This window comes from Sus scrofa, chromosome 1, assembly GCF_054392235.1.
Source record: "Sus scrofa isolate SSC_HxYL_T2T_F1_AM1 chromosome 1, Sscrofa_HxYL_maternal_Yorkshire_Landrace_v2.0, whole genome shotgun sequence".
Lineage (NCBI taxonomy): Eukaryota > Metazoa > Chordata > Mammalia > Artiodactyla > Suidae > Sus > Sus scrofa.
Window position 1 is genome coordinate 130,522,048 of NC_139383.1, and position 18,004 is coordinate 130,540,051.

The 18,004-nt window shown below is 34.9% G+C and overlaps 1 protein-coding gene across 5 annotated transcripts in view; it reads left to right on the forward strand.

Annotated features, from left to right (window-relative positions):
- TRPM7 (transient receptor potential cation channel subfamily M member 7) overlaps positions 1 to 18,004 on the forward strand; it is a 104,110-nt gene that overhangs the window by 53,169 nt on the left and 32,937 nt on the right. For 3 of the 5 annotated variants that reach the window (XM_013993003.2, XM_084970328.1, XM_003121515.5), the window contains exons 18-25: positions 441 to 596; positions 672 to 815; positions 2,244 to 2,372; positions 4,127 to 4,405; positions 12,353 to 12,527; positions 14,584 to 14,710; positions 15,767 to 15,951; positions 17,075 to 17,207. In XM_013993003.2, the coding sequence (XP_013848457.2) occupies positions 441 to 596; positions 672 to 815; positions 2,244 to 2,372; positions 4,127 to 4,405; positions 12,353 to 12,527; positions 14,584 to 14,710; positions 15,767 to 15,951; positions 17,075 to 17,207 (1,328 nt within the window). The remainder of the gene's footprint in view (positions 1 to 440; positions 597 to 671; positions 816 to 2,243; positions 2,373 to 4,126; positions 4,406 to 12,352; positions 12,528 to 14,583; positions 14,711 to 15,766; positions 15,952 to 17,074; positions 17,208 to 18,004) is intronic. The other 2 variants (XM_021095609.2, XM_021095614.2) reach the window with 1 other exon arrangement.

The following is an 18,004-nucleotide window of genomic DNA, read 5'->3' on the forward strand; positions in this document are numbered from 1 at the left end:
ATACATAAAGTGAAATAAACCTTTTTGTTTATAGAGGCACAAGCTGAGTAATCATGTTATGACATGGAACACTTGCAAAGAGATTTGGGATAAAATTAAGCACATAGCAATTTCATAAGGCTTGAATTTTATTTGAAGAAAAATTATTTTCTGAAAATTGTAATCTGATTTTTTAAAAGGACAAGTCTATAATAATTATTAAATATTTTTATACCCTTATATCATAATACTCAAATGTTTTGCTACCTCTTAAAACCATTCAACCTGGGCCTCTTTATATATAATATGTAAGTAAAAAATAGTTTTTGTTTTTTCCCTGTACTACCAGGGGCAAAGTAGCTAACTAATAATCAGGATATTTGTACCTTCTATTGCTTTTATTATTTTCTTGAATTTCATTAATTTTAAAATGTGAACTTGCTTGTTTCTAAAATTTCTAGGTCATACTAAGCATTTTAGTTCCACCTGCCATATTAATGTTAGAATATAAAACAAAGGCTGAAATGTCTCATATTCCACAATCTCAAGATGCTCATCAAATGACAATGGAAGATAGTGAAAACAACTTTCAGAACATAACAGAAGAGATTCCCATGGTAAGGAGGGAAAAAATTAAAGTAAATAGAAATTTGTTGTGAATAAATAGACAATAAATGTTATTTTTATTTTAGGAAGTATTTAAAGAAGTAAGAATATTGGACAGGAATGAAGGAAAAAATGAAATGGAGATACAAATAAAATCAAAAAAGCTTCCCATCACACGAAAGTTTTATGCCTTTTATCATGCGCCAATTGTAAAGTTCTGGTTTAACACGGTATTTTTTTTTTTAATTGAATTCTAGTTGAAGTACAGTAATATTATATGTTATAGGTGTACAGTATAGTGATTCACAATTTGTAAAGGTTATACTCCATTTATAGTTGTTATAAAACATTAGCTACATCCCCTGTGTTGTGCAGTGTGTCCTTGTAGCTTATTTTATACCTAATAGTTTATACCTCTTTACCCCCACTCTTATTTGTCAGTCAGCTATTGCTTTCTCACCCACACACATGCCCCTTAGCCTGAAACTAATTCATTACATTTCCTTCTCAATATGAAAACTTTCTTGCTCCATCTCGTTCAGATATTAAAATTGCAAATCTGAATTACCTAATATAATCCCCAAATTCTCTATCCACTAATGGAAACAACATAAGTTTCATATGTTTGCATTCATGTGAATGACTATTTTAAAATGTACAGTAATTCAGATGGCTATAGGAATTTCTTTTTTTCTTTCTTACTGAAATTTACTTTCCTATCCCGCCATAACTTAAATCAAGGATATGGCTTATTTTAAGACTGGTAGAGGCAAGGAAAGCAATGAGCAGATTTTTAGCGACAATTTTTCAAGGGTCAAAGAGTCTGAATTTTCCTATGAAATGAAATGACTCTTCAGATGTTATTATACATAATACCTTATTATCTCCTTATATTCTTGTTAAGAGTCTCAGAGGTGGGATGTGCTCTTGCCTAAGGAGAATGCTTTTCATATTTGTTTTCATTTCTTGGGATGCAACCTCACTGACTGGGAGCCTGGAAAATACTGGTTGTCTTTCTTAGGAATACTACTTGGTTGAGGGAAGGAGCCAGGTGGTATGTTTTTCTTGATGATGATAATGAAATTCTATAGAAAATTTAAAATGTTATGATTACTTTAGGAGTTCCCACCGTGGCTTAATGGGATCAGCGACATTTTGGAAACACTGGGACACAGCTTCAGTCCCTAGCCCAGCACAGTAGTTAAGGGTCCAGTGTTGCCGCAGATGTGGCTTAGGTTGTGACTGTGACTCAGATCTGATCCCTGGCCGGGGAACTCTATATACCATGGGGTGGCCAAAACAGAAAAAAAAAAAAAGTTATGGTACTTTAGGTATAATGCAAGTTAAGTGGAATTATTTGGACTATACTGAGAACATAAACTTGGTATTATAAAATTCTTCATATGGGAAGTACTGAAAAGTCAACAAAAGTCTAGAACAACAGATTTATACCTTGGGGATCATTTATATTCTAATTGATAAATGCAGTGTCTGTATGGAAAAAGATTTACTTCTGAAACTGTTCTAATGATTAAAGCTGGGAGATTATTACAGGGACATACTTATTAGTCTCTTGTGTGTGCTTGGAAATTTTCTTAGTAGAAAATTGTATTTTGTAATCAATTTCATTTATATCTTGTGTTTTCCTTTTTTATTAGTTGGCATACTTAGGATTTCTGATGCTTTATACATTTGTGGTTCTTGTACGAATGGAACAGTTTCCTTCAGTTCAAGAATGGATTGTTATTGCTTATATTTTTACCTATGCTATTGAGAAAATCCGTGAGGTATGTCTTTAATTTTTACCAGTTACTTAGTGTAAATATGGAGTAAGTTTTGGTTATGTGTTTGTATGTGAGTAAATGTTATTCCTAATTTCAGTATGTGATGATATTATTGAAGTGTAGAATATATTTGGTTTTGCTCTTCTAAAAGTAGTGGCCAAAAAATAGAGATTCATGTCTTAACATTGTCACAATTACAAAAGATACTGATTTGTTTCAAAAACTAGATCTGTTTTGTTTTATTTCAACATTCATATTTATTTTCTTTGATACTCTGAGAAAGTATTAAATTGATATATACCTGATCAGGTAGGTATATTGTAAGTAGGTTCTTAATTTACTCTTACATTATACTGCCTCTAAAGTATCTGTATTGCCAGTTGAATTGTCATTTAGAATTAGATCCTTTTGTCTATCTTGAGTTTTCAGTTCAAATTATAAATTTTCTAATGTCCTGATTTGGGGAAAATGTTTTTTAAAAAATTTTTATACTTTCTGTTTAAACTAGTACCTACATGAATATTGTTTTATGTACACACTAATTTAAATATATCTGAGTTATTTCATGTCTCTACATTTAGAGAATATACAAAATTGCAAAAATCCATAGAAGGTGGTGTACCCCCCTCCCACTTAGGTATCATAGGAATTTATCTTATTAAATAACATATCATGCATTTTAAAGTCCTTTGAGTGCCATGGCCCCTGTTATAAGGCAATCTCTTGTCTTACTAACATGTTTAAAGAAGTTAAGTTGTTAAATGGTGAAAGCAAGTTGCAAAAATTTTTTTTTTCTTTTTACAGTCGCAGCTGTGACACATGGAAATTCCCAGGCTAGGGGCTGAATCAGAGCTGCAGCTGCCAACCTGTGCCACAGCCACAGCAACACTGGATCCAAGCCACATCTGTGACCTACACCACAGCTTGCAGCAGTATTGGATCCTTATACTCACTGAGCAAGGCCAGGGATTAAACCTGTATCCTCACGGACACTGTGTCAGGCTTTTAATCTGCTGAGCCACAGCAGGAACTCTGCAAATAATTCTTTTAATGTGTATTCATAAAATAGTTCTGGGAGTTCCTATTGTGGCTCAGTGGATTAAGTACTTAATGTTACCTCTGTGAGGATGTGGGTTTGATCCCTGGCCTTACTCAGCTCCCATTTGACCCTTAGCCCATGAACTGCCATATGCCACAGGTGTGGCCATGAAAAGAAAACAAAAAGCAGTGCTGCAAGGATTCATTAGATGGTAATAAAAGTGGTTGCCTCTAGTGGGAAGAGGAATAAATTGACTGGGGAAGAAGAATGGAACACACTTGTACTTTATGATACACTGTGATTTTTGAAGCTGTAAATATATTACCATTCCCCACAAAAGAAATTTTTTTAAGTTTTATCAAAGAGTTAAGTATAGCTACTTAAACCATTGAGTTATTTACTTTCTGCAAGTACAGCAGCTTTCAAAGATCCTACATGGATATCGTAGTGTTATTTCCATGAAAAATAAACAACTTTTCAAAAGCATCTTACATTCCAAGTCTAGAGAACTTTTTCTGTTCTGTATAGATAGAAAGAGGCTAAGAAGTATCTGTCTTGGATATCTTATTGAATTATTCTCGGGGTCAAATGCCAAGATAATAAAAAATATTTTGAAATATTAAAAGATATATAAAGTGCTACTGTGATATTATAGTTGAACTCTGGTTTATGTTTTAATAGGAAGAATTTGATTAAATCTTTTTTTTTAAACCCTTAGATCTTTATGTCTGAAGCTGGAAAAATAAGCCAGAAGATTAAAGTGTGGTTTAGTGATTACTTCAATATCAGTGATACAATTGCCATAATTTCTTTCTTCATTGGATTTGGACTAAGATTTGGAGCAAAATGGAACTTTGAGAATGCATATGATAATCATGTTTTTGTGGCTGGAAGATTAATTTACTGTCTTAACATAATATTTTGGTATGTGCGTTTGCTAGATTTTCTAGCTGTAAATCAACAGGCAGGACCTTATGTAATGATGATTGGAAAAATGGTAAGTTGAGAGGCGTCTGATAAATACTCATGAGTTTATTGATATTGTTTCTTAAAATCATAAAAATGTTATTAATATAGTTTTACTTGAACTAGAAAATGATCATGTTTATTTGGCTCATACTCCATATAGACCATTCTTAAGACTATTAACTTTTGAAGGAAATATTTGATGGGATAGGGTTAGGAAACCATATCTTTTTTGTTTTATTGTGAAATACTTTAGTTTTAAAATGCCACTTGCTAGGACAATTAGAGATCAGAATGAAAAATATGAACTTACCAGCTCCAATCTGTGAATTTCTTTTCATCTTTATGCCACTACCCTAAACCAGTGTGTCATCATCTAGCATCTGCAGTAGTATGTTAATCTGTTTACTCACAAGCACTCTAGCCTTATCTCCAGTCTGTGTTATAGCTAGAGTAATATTTCAAAATGCAAATCTGAATATGTCACTCCTCTTTAAAAAATCTTTTAGTGGTTTCGCATTACTCCTGAGGTCAGTATACTTAATGAAACCCGTAAGCCTGTCCAGTTTGGCTGTTGCTTTCCTTTCTTTCCCTCCCTCCCTTTTCCTCCCTCTTTCCCTCCTCTTTAAATTTTGAGATAATTACAGATTCACATGCAGTTGTAGAAAATAATACAGAGAGATTCTGTGTATTCTTTACCTAGTTTCCTCCGGTAATAACATCTTCCTTGCTTTTTTGGTCTCTTCTCTTACCATTTTTGACTTCCACTCTGTGCTCTAAGTCACACAAGCCCTTGTCTTTTTTCTTTAACACAGCCCCTAAAGAAAACCTTTTTAACACAGCCCCTACCATAACTCATGTCTTCTTTCTGTGTAAAATGATCACCCTCATCCACACTCATATCCTTAGCTTTTTTGCCTAATTAACTTAGTTTTATCCTTCAGATTTGGGTTCAGTGTGTTTTTGTTTGTTTCAGGGAAGCTTTTTTGATCTTTTCCAGTTAGATCAAGTTTGCTATATAATTTTATAGTACTCATGTTCTTCCCTTCAGAATATTTACCTCTGTGTCTAACTGTATTTTAAGCTATATTCTTACTGGATTATTTATATTCTTCTCTGGATTATAAACTTCTGGGAGTAGGAACTTTGGTTTTGGTTACTTTTATATCTCCATTACTTATCACAGTCCTTGTCACATAGTAGAATCTCCTTAGTATATATTTGTTGGATGGATAAAGCCATTTCAAGTAGGAAAAAAAAATACTGAAAATTAATTGTATTTTAATAGGTTGATTCTTAAGACTTTTTTCCCTTTATATCCTTAGCTGATTATAATTTTTTTTTTTTTTTTTTTTTTTTTGCTCTTGCCTTTTCTAGGGCCGCTCCTGCGGCATATGGAGGTTCCCAGGCTCCTGGTCGAATCAGAGCTGTACCTGCTGGCCTACACCAGAGCAGAGTAACGCGGGATCTGAGCCGCATCTGCCACCTACACCACAGCTCATGGCAATGCTGGATCCTTAACCTGCTGAGCAAGGCCAGGGGTCGAACCTCATGGTTCCCAGTCAGATTCATTAACCACTGTGCCACGACAGGAACGCCAACTGATTATAAATTTTTTTTTTTTTTTTTTTGTCCTTTTGCTATTTCTTGGGCCGCTCCCGTGGCATATGGAGGTTCCCAGGCTAGGGGTCGAATCGGAACTGTAGCCACTGGCCTACACCAGAGCCACAACAACGCGGGATCCTAGCCGAATCTGCAACCTACACCACAGCTCACGGCAACGCCGGATCCTTAACCCACTGAGCAAGGGCAGGGACTGAACCCGCAACCTCATGGTTCCTAGTCGGATTCGTTAACCACTGCGCCACGACGGGAACTCCTGATTATAAATTTTAAAAACTGTTTAAAAAAAAAAAAAAAAAAAAAAAGAGTTCCCACCATGACTCAGCAGAAACAAATCTAACTAGCATCCATGAGGATGCAGGTTTGATCCCCAGCCTCGCTCAATGGATTAAGGATCCCATGTTGCTGTGAGCTGTGGTATACATCAAAGACCAGCTTGGATCTGGCGTGGCAATGGCGTAGGCTGGCGGCTACAGCTCTGATTCAACCCCTAGCCTGGGAACCTCCATATGCCATGGACCTCCATGTGCAGCCCTAAAAAGACCAAAAAAAAAAAAAAAAAAAAAAAAATTTTGAAAAATTGCAATTGTTCACCAAGTAATTTTTTTCATTTTAAATTTTATTTAAGTATAGTTGATTTACAGTGTTGTGTTAATTTCTGCTCTGCAGTAGAGTGATTCAGCTAGTCTTTTTTATATTCTTTTCCGTTATGGTCTGTCACAGGATATTGATTATAGTTCCCTGTGCTATACAGTAGAACCTTATTGTTTATCCATCCTGTATATAATAGTTCACATCTGCTAATTCCAACCTCCCAGTCTTTCTCTTCTCTGCTCCACCTTCCCCTTGGCAACTATAAGTTTGTTCAGTGTATCTGTGAGTCTGTTTCTGTTTAGTAGTTATGTTCATTTGTGTCACATTTTAGATTCCACAAGTAAGTGATATATAATGTTTTATCTTTCTGACTTTGCTCAGTGTGATAATCTCTAGGTCTGTCCATATTGTTGCAAATGGCATTATTTTGTTCTTTTTTATGGCTGAGTAGTATTCCATTCTGTACATGTACCACATCTTTATCCATTCAACTATTGATGGGCATTTAGGTTGTTTCCATGTCTTGACTATTGTGAATAGTGGTGCTGTGAACATAGGGATACCTGTATCTTTTTGATATACAATTTTGTCTTGATGTATGCCTAGGAGCAGGATTCTGAAATCATAGGGCAACTGTATTTTTAGTTTTTTGAGGGACCTCCATTCTGTTTTCCGTAATGGCTACACCAATTTACATTCCCACCAATGGTATAGATAAGTTGGATTTTTTCTGTGCTCTCTCAAGTATGTGTTACTTGTAGACTTTTTAGTGATGGTTTTTTTTTTTTTTTTTTTTTTTTTTTTTTGCCTTTTCTAGGGCTGCACCACGGCATATGGAGGTTCTCAGGCCAGGGAACTAATGGTAACTGTTGCTGCCAGCCTATGCCAGAGCTACAGCAACACGGGATCAGAGCCGTGTCTGCAACCTACACCACAGCTCATGACAACACTGGATCCTTGACCCACTGAGCGAGGCCTGGGATCAAACCCGCAACCTCATCGTTCCTAGTCGGATTCTTTAACCACTGGGCCACGACAGGAACTCCAATAATAGCCATTTTGACCAGTGTGAGGTGGTACCTTATTGTAGTTTTGATTTATGTTTCTCTGATAATTAGTGCTGATAAGCATCTTTTCATGTGCCTTTTTGGCCATCTGTATGTCTTTGGAGAAATGTCTCTAGGTCTTTTGCCCATTTTTTGTTTGGGTTGTTTTCTTGTATTGAGTTGTATGAGCTGTTTATGTATTTTGGTAATGAAGCCCTTATTTGCAAAACATCATTTGCAGAATTTTCACCAAGTTGTTTTTAATGTTTATTATATTATCACTGCTATACAAGACAATGCAATAGGTATTAGGATACTGCCCCTGAACTTTGTGAAAACACGTTTCTCTTTTTTAACTTAATGAGTACTATATATATTTTTACAGTTGTATAATCCAGCTTGAGCCTCTCCTACAGAAAGTATTTTAAGAAATTACATGAGATATTAGTAAACTATCAAAGTGGTGTATTGATTAACTTAATAAGTAGGGGATATAGGGATTCATGGGAAAAGAGAAATCTGGAGGTTTTTGTTAAAGCAGTGGGATGTGAGCTGTTCTTTGAAAGCTTGAGATAGATGGAAGTAAAAGGCTGACTGGAACTTCTGATAAGGTATAGTTGTAAGCAAATTGGATTGACAGGGCATTCCTTGGAGTATATAGAATATTGAAAACACACTTTAGAGAAGAAAAATGTAAAGGAAACCATGCAAGAGTTTTTGCCTCAAAGTTTGATTTTTCTTCAATAAAAAAGGAATAAGTTGACATTTCTCTTTCTTTTCTTATCATTTTGGAGTGACTTCACAGTGTATGGATGTTGAAAGCAGTCACATTGTTCGTTATGATGATTTTCAATCAGTGGAGTTGGCTGAAAAAGTCTTACAGGGGGTTCTCATGCTCAACCCCAACCCTCCACATTAATCTTGTCCCGTATAATGTGCTTTGCAAGATAATGCTAAACAAATACTGTCAATGGTTTATGTCTGTAGGTACCTCTTTCTCCTATTTTTACCAATCCATACTATTTTTAAAAGTTATATCTAGAACGTCTAATCTCTGCCTGATATAATATTCCCAGTATTTTGCTCTTTCCCATAGGCTTAACCAACTGACAGGTTTTGTTTTTAAATATAGATACCAAGTTTAATACGCAATTGTTTTATGCATTGAAGTGAAAAAAATAATGTATTGGGCCTACCTACTCCTGCCATAAATTGTTTTTGGTTTTAAGTGGTGAAAAAGACAAACTATTATGCTTCTGTTGCTTTTGTGAAAGTAACTCTTCATTCCTTATTCTAAAATTACTAAAATTTTAGCAAGTACAGACAAACTACCTTCTAGAGACATCCATTATTAACTGTTGGATATATACCTTTCCATCCTTCAGGACATGTATATGAATGTATATGTTTACTTCTCCCAAACTTCACATGGATAAGTGTATAAAATAGTTTTATCGAAATGGGCCTATTGTATATGTGCTCTTTCTCAGTTCTTTTTAAATATCTACCCCCTTTATAAAAATGTGTTCCTAAAATTTTTGAAACTCTTTTCCTTAATCTCAGAAAAGTGGTCTTCTGGATTAAATTTCTCTTCTAAGTAACCCCACTGCTTCACAAGATTATCAGCATTGCTTTGCATCACAAGAAAACAAAGTTTTTATGGTTTTTAAATATAGAGTTTTATTATTATATTTGATGTTTCACGCTACAAATTTTCCCTTTAGGAGAATATATTCTACTCCCCCAGTTAAGAATTACTGATGTATTATTTGTCAGTTCAAAGAAGTACTTAGTCATTTTGTACTCTTTCATGAAGTACTGGTATTATCAGGAAAAGTCGGGGAGTTAAGGCTTTGGGGAAAGACCAGGTTTTAGCCTAACTTTTAAGTGTGCAAAAGACTGCTTCAGCTTTTATCATTGTCTGCCAGATTATTTAATGTTATTGGGTTAATTTAATGGTGATGTACAGTAAATGGGAGATGCAGGAAATATAGATGTGAGTAGATGGAGATGGGAAAAGTGAGGAAGCCAAGAGAAAGTGGAGCTGTCTGGATTTCCATCTGAATTGTACTTAAAATGTACTCTGAACACTCCTGCCAATTCTTCCATCCCAGTTAAAGGGAGCTTGATTATATTTCATTTTCTTCTTTATCACTGATCTTCTTTAGAACCACTCTTCACCAGGATTATGTCTTTTCCTTCTTCAATCATTCATTTATTACATCATTATCTTTTTTCTCCTAGTGCCATCTTCGCTTTCCACTGCCCTCAAAACTCAGAATGGTTAATGTTTTAATTACCTGCTTCAAGTAGGTTCTGCAGGGTATAAGAAGTCCTTCATTAAAAATGTACTTTTAAATAATGAATAAAGGAAATGAATTTTATAACTTGAAGTAGATTCCTTAGAGTAACTTAACTTATTTTATCATTATGAATCTGTTACATGCTAACCTGAGATAACAAAGATGAATAAGATATGGTCCAGATACTCATGGAACTCACAATCTAGTGTAAGACAAGCATGTGAACAGATAGTTACAGAAAGATATGGTAAAATATTGTGTGAAGACTGAAGAGCTAATTCTGTCATGAAGGCTTTCACAAAGACTATTTGAAAAGAGTTTAGAAAATAGAATTTTTTTGGAGTTCCCGTCGTGGCGCAGTGGTTATCGAATCCGTCTAGGAACCATGAGGTTGCGGGTTCGGCCCCTGGCCTTGCTCAGTGGGTTAAGGATCTGGCATTGCTGTGAGCTGTGGTGTAGGTCACAGACGCGGTTCGGATCCCGCGTTGGCTGTGGCTCTGATGTAGGCCAGCAGCTACAGCTCTGATTCAACCCCTAGCATTAAAATAAGATTTTCTCAGGCTAATGAAAATTGCATGTGCCAACTATTCGCTGTCACTCCATATAGCTATACACTTAAGCTCATTTTAGATATAAAAATTGAATATTCAGGTCTTTTAATTAAATTTAGATAAAATGTAAGGAAGATTGTCAGATAGACATTATGTGAAGAGGTATGAAATCCAGAGACCTCTATGAATCATCAGCTAAGAGATGTTGAATAATTTTAGAATACTTGAGGTTTGGGTTTTTATTTGGATTTTTGACCTAGACTCTTTCTTCAGTTACAGATAACTATTTCGGTTCTAAATTATCACAAATGCCATAAATAATATTTTAATGAATTATTTGCCTTTTAAAATCTTATATCCTAAGATTTTGTTTACTGAAAAACATGCTGTCATAGTAATTCTCTTACATGGTCAAATAAAGCATTATTTGACTATTTTACAAATAAACCTGAATGTTGAAAGGGGTATTAAGATTCCTTAATTGAAAGTCACAGGGACTCAACCTTTAATTTAAAAAGGAAGTTTTTTGGGAGATCTAACAATTTTAAAGGTAAAGAATCAAGACTAAATGATTTCATATAAATAAATAGATTATAGTTTTTCCGTCTCATCTAGACCTACTGTCCTCTTGTCATAGTCCTACCTTCCATTTCTAATCTCACTGTGTACTTGTTCAAAACATATATGTAAGTGTCATAATAATTTCTTTGAGATTGATTTATCATCACACTTATTGTTGGTTAACAGATTAAAGTACAGATTTATTTATGTGTAAATTGATCTGTGTGGGATTTCTCTGGTAGATTGTTATTTGTAAATGAGTATTATTACATATTGCCGGAATGAGACTGTATTCACTTTTTTAGATGCAAGTGCTGAACACTTGTACACATAAATAAGTCAATAGAAATTAAGGTTTTATTATAGCATTTCACTTCTTTGAATTCCTGAGTAATGATGTTAAAATTCATGTCGTGATTTAGCAATAAAAATTGTTTTTTTAATGACTTACTAGGTGATAGTAACAGGCTGTTTTCAGTTTTTTCAAACAACCTGGCTTGTGGATTATGGGTATCACTTGTTTTTTCAAAACCTATACTGATTATTCAGTTCGTTGTTCTATTTACCTCATAGGAGGTTTCACAGCCCAGGAGACAAGGCATCATGGCAGGTTTAGGATGAGTGAAAGAATGCCTTTCTTTTGTGAAGTGGGCAAAAAGACAGTATCAAAGGAATGTAGAAATGATAGTCTGCACCTCCAGTATAAGAACAAGCAGGAGTTCCCGTTGTGGCTTAGTGGTAACAAACCTGACTGTTACCCATGAGGATGTGGCCTTGCACAGTGGGTTAAGGAGCTGGCATTGCCATGAGCTGTGGTGTAGGTCCCAGATACAGCTCGGATCTGGAGTTGCTATGGCTGTGGTGTAGGCCAGCAACTACAGCTCTGATTTGACCCTTAGCCTTGAAACTTCCATATGTCATGAGTGCAGTCCTAAGAAGACAAAGAGCAGAGTAGTTTTGGAAAAGAATACTTAGGGAAATTGATTCTCTGAATCTGTCTGTCATGTCTGTACCTCTTTAAAATCTTCATGTACTTGAGATAGGAAGACTGTGGTTTGAGCCTGTGATGTGGTTCATTATGTAGAAGGTGCCTATGACTTGCATGATGTCATAGATCAAATTTTACATAATTTCCTTGATGTTAAGGTTTATGTAGTGATGAGATTTCCTGAATGCTAATAACTAGGAGTAAAAAGAAACCCCAAAATTCAGCTTATCTATTAGAACACTAGAAACTTTTTTAAGATGAAAAATTGTGTTTAAATTTCCATGTATTTTAACAGTGTTTGTTTTTTAACAGGTGGCCAATATGTTCTACATTGTAGTGATTATGGCTCTTGTATTACTTAGTTTTGGTGTTCCTAGAAAGGCAATACTTTATCCTCATGAAGCACCATCTTGGACTCTTGCTAAAGATATAGTTTTTCATCCATACTGGATGATTTTCGGTGAAGTTTATGCATATGAAATTGATGGTAAGGATTTATGTGTACACACTTCTTTTTTTATGTTTTAAAGTTAGAATTGCATTATAGTTACATTACGTATTTTCACCAATTGTCAACCTAACACCACATTAGTTAATGCCAGAAGAAGCAGAACAAAAATTAATCGAAAAGAGTAAATTAGAGATTATTTAGCAGAAAATAATGAAATAATGAAACTGGCTTACACAATTAAGTGGAAAGTTCAAAGGCAGAGTGGTTTTGAGATAGGTTAATTCGTAGCTAAGGACACCTATTCTTTTTCATCCCTCTGCTCTGTAATTACAGTGTCTGACTCATAAAGGTTTTCCTTTACATTTGTAAGACTCTGTCACTAGCAACCAGAGGAAACACTGTTTTCCGTAGTTCTCTTCAGCAGAAAAAGTCCCTTTTCCAGATGGCCCCTGTTGAACCTATTTTTTCATCTCATTAGCTTAAATTGGCTTCAGTCTGCCTATCTCTGAAACATGGCAAGGGTGCTGGAATTACATTGACTAGTTGCATTGTATGTACCCTTGAATTGTAAAATTCAGCTCTGAATACGTTCTCTGCATAAGGTGATAAAGATTTTTCTGTTTTGCTTAAAGAGGCTGGATAACTTGGGAACATAGGTGATACTGCCACCTTTCAGGGAAGTTCTTCTCTTGACCTCCATATTTGAGTTATAGAATATTTGTTAGTTCTCTCTTGCTCTTTCTCTCCCATCTTACTTTACTCCTTCCTTACTCCATTCCTGTGTTGCTCCTTACCTACCTGTTTATGAGTGATTAGGTCAAGGTATGGTCACGTAGTAGTCATCAGTTGTTATCAGATGTTGGTTAAAATAGGTTTTATCAGACTGGGAAAATTTCATGTTTAATGGCTTCCTGTTCAGTGTCATTTCCAGGTTTTTATTTTCTGCTCTAAAATCATGTGGCTCTACTTATATTGCATTGGGTACAGTTTTTTGGTCTCCTACATTGTCTTTCTTGGGTATTTGCTTCATCAAACTAATCTGAATAGAATGGAAATAGAGTCATAAAGCTTTTTAAGAGTGAAAGAACCTTATGCATTAATTTGCCCATAAAGTCATTTATTTGAAAGGAATGATGTAGCCATGATGAGAATTTCAGTGGTATATATATTTTTAAATGCTTAAAAGAACACTAAATGCTAAGTGTATTATAAATATTTTTATGAAACTTGTTGCTAATTCTAATCCTTGCCCTACTTGAATTGATTTTACTTCTTCATAACTTGGGTGGGTATTAAATCTCTCACTTGCTTGATTCAGCCATGGTCTGGCTTCAGAAACATTCCAGGTGGAAGTTACAAAAAGCAAGGAATTCAAATCTTATATTTGAGAGATACTTCTTTGTGTGTGTGTGTGTTTTTAGGGCTGCACCCGTGGCATATGGAGGTTCCCAGGCTAGGGGTCAAATCAGAGCTGTAACCGCTGGCCTACGCTACAGCCACAGCAGCAGGGTCCGAGCCGCATCTGCAACCTACACCTCAGCTCATGGCAACGCCGGATCCTTAACCCACTGAGTGAGGCCAGGGATTGAACCTGCGTCCTCATGGATGCTAGTCAGATTCATTTCCGCTGAGTCATGATGAGAACTTCGAGAGACACTTTAACCACTCCTTCAGCCCTCTTTTATGACATAATAAGCTAAACTCAGTAATCTTCATGTTTGTGAATTCACTGTGAGTTTATCCTACTCTTTTATGGTTCAGTTATTTTTCTTGTAGAAATGTGTGGCTGAATCTGGGAATTTTATTCTTGATACTCTTCTGGCTAAACCACCCTTGAAGGGTAGACATAACACAGAAATATACTTCCTTGTATGGAGTAGAGAGTAGTGGGATAGTAACCTTCCCTCACAATATTCTTCTTTGTTGGAATACTTTTAAGTTGGTGTTTATATGGCTGCCTGCCCAGAAGCTTTTGCTAGAATCTGTGGAAGAGATTTGTACATGATGAAAACTTAAGCAAACATACACATATCCTGATTAGAAGCAGTAACTGGTAAATTAATGTATTTTAATTTTTTTTTTCTTTCTAAAGTTTGTGCAAATGATTCATCTATTCGTGAAATCTGTGGTCCTGGGACATGGTTGACTCCATTTCTTCAAGCAGTCTACCTCTTTGTACAGTATATCATTATGGTCAATCTTCTCATTGCATTTTTCAAGTAAGCATTATTCATTTGCATATTGTAACGAGATCATTTAATATATAGTCTCTTTTTGAAGGAATTTTACAAAGTTTAAAATACATTTTATTGAGGCTGAAACTACTAAAAATTATTTTTGAAAATTACAAGTAAGGCATGCTTTTTCAAAATCAGATTGGTACTAAATTTGAGACTTCATTTTACAAAATGCAGTTGTTTCATAAATTTAGTCTTTACTTGAGGTTTATTACTTGGTTGGAATACAAAACACTAAAATGTATATACTGTTCAGTATGCAAAACAGAAGAGCAAACAAATTTCTTCAGTGATCCCATTCTTAATATTTTGGTGTACGTCTTTTTACCTTTTATGAAAATGTATGAACTGTTTTTTCTTTTCAGAAATATTTTTATGTTTTGTGTACTCTTTTTAACTAAGCGACACATAAAAATTATCGTACATTAATAAATGGCTACCTAGTATTCCATGATATAGACCATAATTTTTAAACCAATATATTACATTTCTCAGTTCAGTTGTTTATAATTTTCTGTTCCCCAAAGCCACAGTGTGGTTAAATTTTGATCAATGCTTACATGTCTCCTTAGAGTGTTTTCCTAAAGGTAGAAGGATTCAGTGTATGTATTTTTCAGACTTCTTGCATTTAAGTCAAAATAGACTCTTGTCCTCAAATCTCTGCTAATAGTAGGTGTTATCTTTTTTAATGTTGCTAATTTGATAGTACATAAAAGGGTCTTGTTTTTATTTGCACTTTTGTTACTATACAGATTGAATATTTTCTTGTTTTTGTCGTTGCATATAATTTTAAAAACCTAAAATCATATTTTCTGCCTTTTTTTCCAGGAGTTTGTAATTAAGACCCTTAACAATATCAAACTTTGCCTTATATTTGTTGGATGTGTTTTTTTCAGGTTCTCATTTGCCTTTTAGTGTTAATTATAGTGGAGTACTCCTTTTGAACCCTTGTTTAGAACAGAATTACAATCTTCAGAATTTAAAATTTTAAAATATTGTAAGCTAAGTTTGTTTTATTTTTATTCTTTGTTATTCAAGCAATGTATATTTACAAGTGAAGGCAATTTCTAATATTGTATGGAAATACCAACGTTATCATTTTATTATGGCTTATCATGAGAAACCAGTTTTGCCTCCACCACTTATCATTCTCAGCCATATAGTTTCTCTGTTTTGCTGCATATGTAAAAGAAGGAAAAAAGATAAGACTTCAGATGGGCCAAGTAAGTAAAATATATTAAGGCAAATGTTTTTAATCACTTGTCAGTATGTCAGTTTTACACTAAAAGCTAAGTATTAATTTTATTCAGAAGACTTAATTGGTTAATGTTACTGTAAAGACTTTTGTTCAGTTTGCCTAAACATAAAAGAATTTTAAGTGCAGTGTGGTATCTATAAAAGTAAATTTAGTATTTTACTTCTTTTTTGGCGTGGCATCTCAATTTGGTTTTATTAAAATGAGTAGTTCCTGCTATGACACAGTGGGATCCATGGTGTCTCTGTACTGGCAGGAACACGGGTTCAATCACTGGCCCATTGCACTGGGTTAAGAATCTGGTGTTGCCACAGCTGTGGCATAAGTTGTAACTCTAGTTCAGATTTGATTCCTGACCTGGCAACTCCATATGCACCAAAGTGGCCAAAGAAGAAAAAAAAATGCTAATGTAAACCATAATACTTGCTATTCTACAAACCATTTTGACTGCTGTATAAACAGTAACACTTTTATTTAGCATATTCTGTACACTACATGAGACTAATCAAACTCTGCTTAGAATTTTATAGTGGGGAGTTCCTGTGGTGGCTCAGTGGTTTAAGAACAACAGGAGAGTGCAGGTTTGATCCCTGGCATGGCTCAGGGGGTTAAGGATCTGATTGCCGTAAGCTGTGGCATAGGTCGCAGACGAGGCTTGAATCCCCTGTTGCTCTGCCTGTGGCTTAGACTGGCAGCTGTAGCTCCGATTTGACCCCAGCCTAGGAATTTCCATATGCCACATCCTCAGCCCTAAAATTTTTTTTTTACAGTGGCTGTCTGCTCTCCCAAATCAGTTCTTAAATCCCTCTATCTGGATATGTGAGGGAGAGGTGTGAGAGACAGATGGTAAAGGGTATTTTATAGGAAAAGGAAATTAGAAAAGGAGGAAGTATCTGAAACCATTCTCCTGACATACACTGTGAGTAAAGCAAAAAGTAGAAATACCTGTCTAGAGTTTTAGAAACACACATACAAAAAGAGAACAAAAAATTGCAGTTGATGTACTCTAAATAATTCATAAGATTCATGAGCTAATGAGCTTATCTTTATGTATTCAGTGTTTTTTTTTTTCTTTTCTTTTCCCCCCTTAGAACTTTTTTTAACAGAAGAAGATCAAAAGAAACTTCATGATTTTGAAGAGCAGTGTGTTGAGATGTATTTTAATGAAAAAGATGACAAATTCCATTCTGGTAGCGAAGAGAGAATTCGTGTCACTTTTGAAAGGTTCAGGAGCTCTTTAATTATAATTGATTTTGTGTTGGAGTGGGATTGATTAGTTATGTTTCCTGTATGTTGTCATTATTTAGTTTATGTTTGTCACACACGTAAGTTTAATCATGGTTTACATAATAGTTCGGTTGTTCTAATACTTCATGTTAAGTCAGTATGTCAATCTCTTGTTATCTTTTGACCTTTATTACAGAGGGCAGAAAAGGGTTAATGTTTTTTACTAGTTGGTGGAGAAAAAGTTATATTAATTATTTAAAAATATTTGTTTCTTGGGGAGTTCCCGTTGTGGTGCAGCAGAAACGAATCTGACTAGGAACCATGAGGTTGCGTGTTCAATCCCTGGCCTTGCTCAATGGGTTAAGGATCTGGCGTTGCCATGAGCTGTGTGGTGTAGGTCGCAGATGTGGCTTGGATCCTGAGTTGCTGTCGCTGTGGCATAGACTGATGGCTACAGCTCCGGTTAGACCTCTAGCCTGGGAGCCTCCACATGCCGCCAGTGCAGTGCTAGAAAAGACAAAAATAAATAAATAAAAATAAAAATATTTGTTTCTTTCCATCAGCTTTGCTACGTTCTAAAAGTATATGGTGTTTGTATAGTTACAATAATAGTAATAGTAATTCTATGTATATGTAGCTGAATACACATTTTCGTGTTAGTCTAGTGTAGGAAAAAGTCGCCTACGGCACAAAAATGTGTTTTGAAATCTTGTATTTTTACATCTTTGAATGCATGAAAAATTTCTTTTTACCATTATTGTTTATTGAGATTACAAAAGGAATTTCTAAACCAT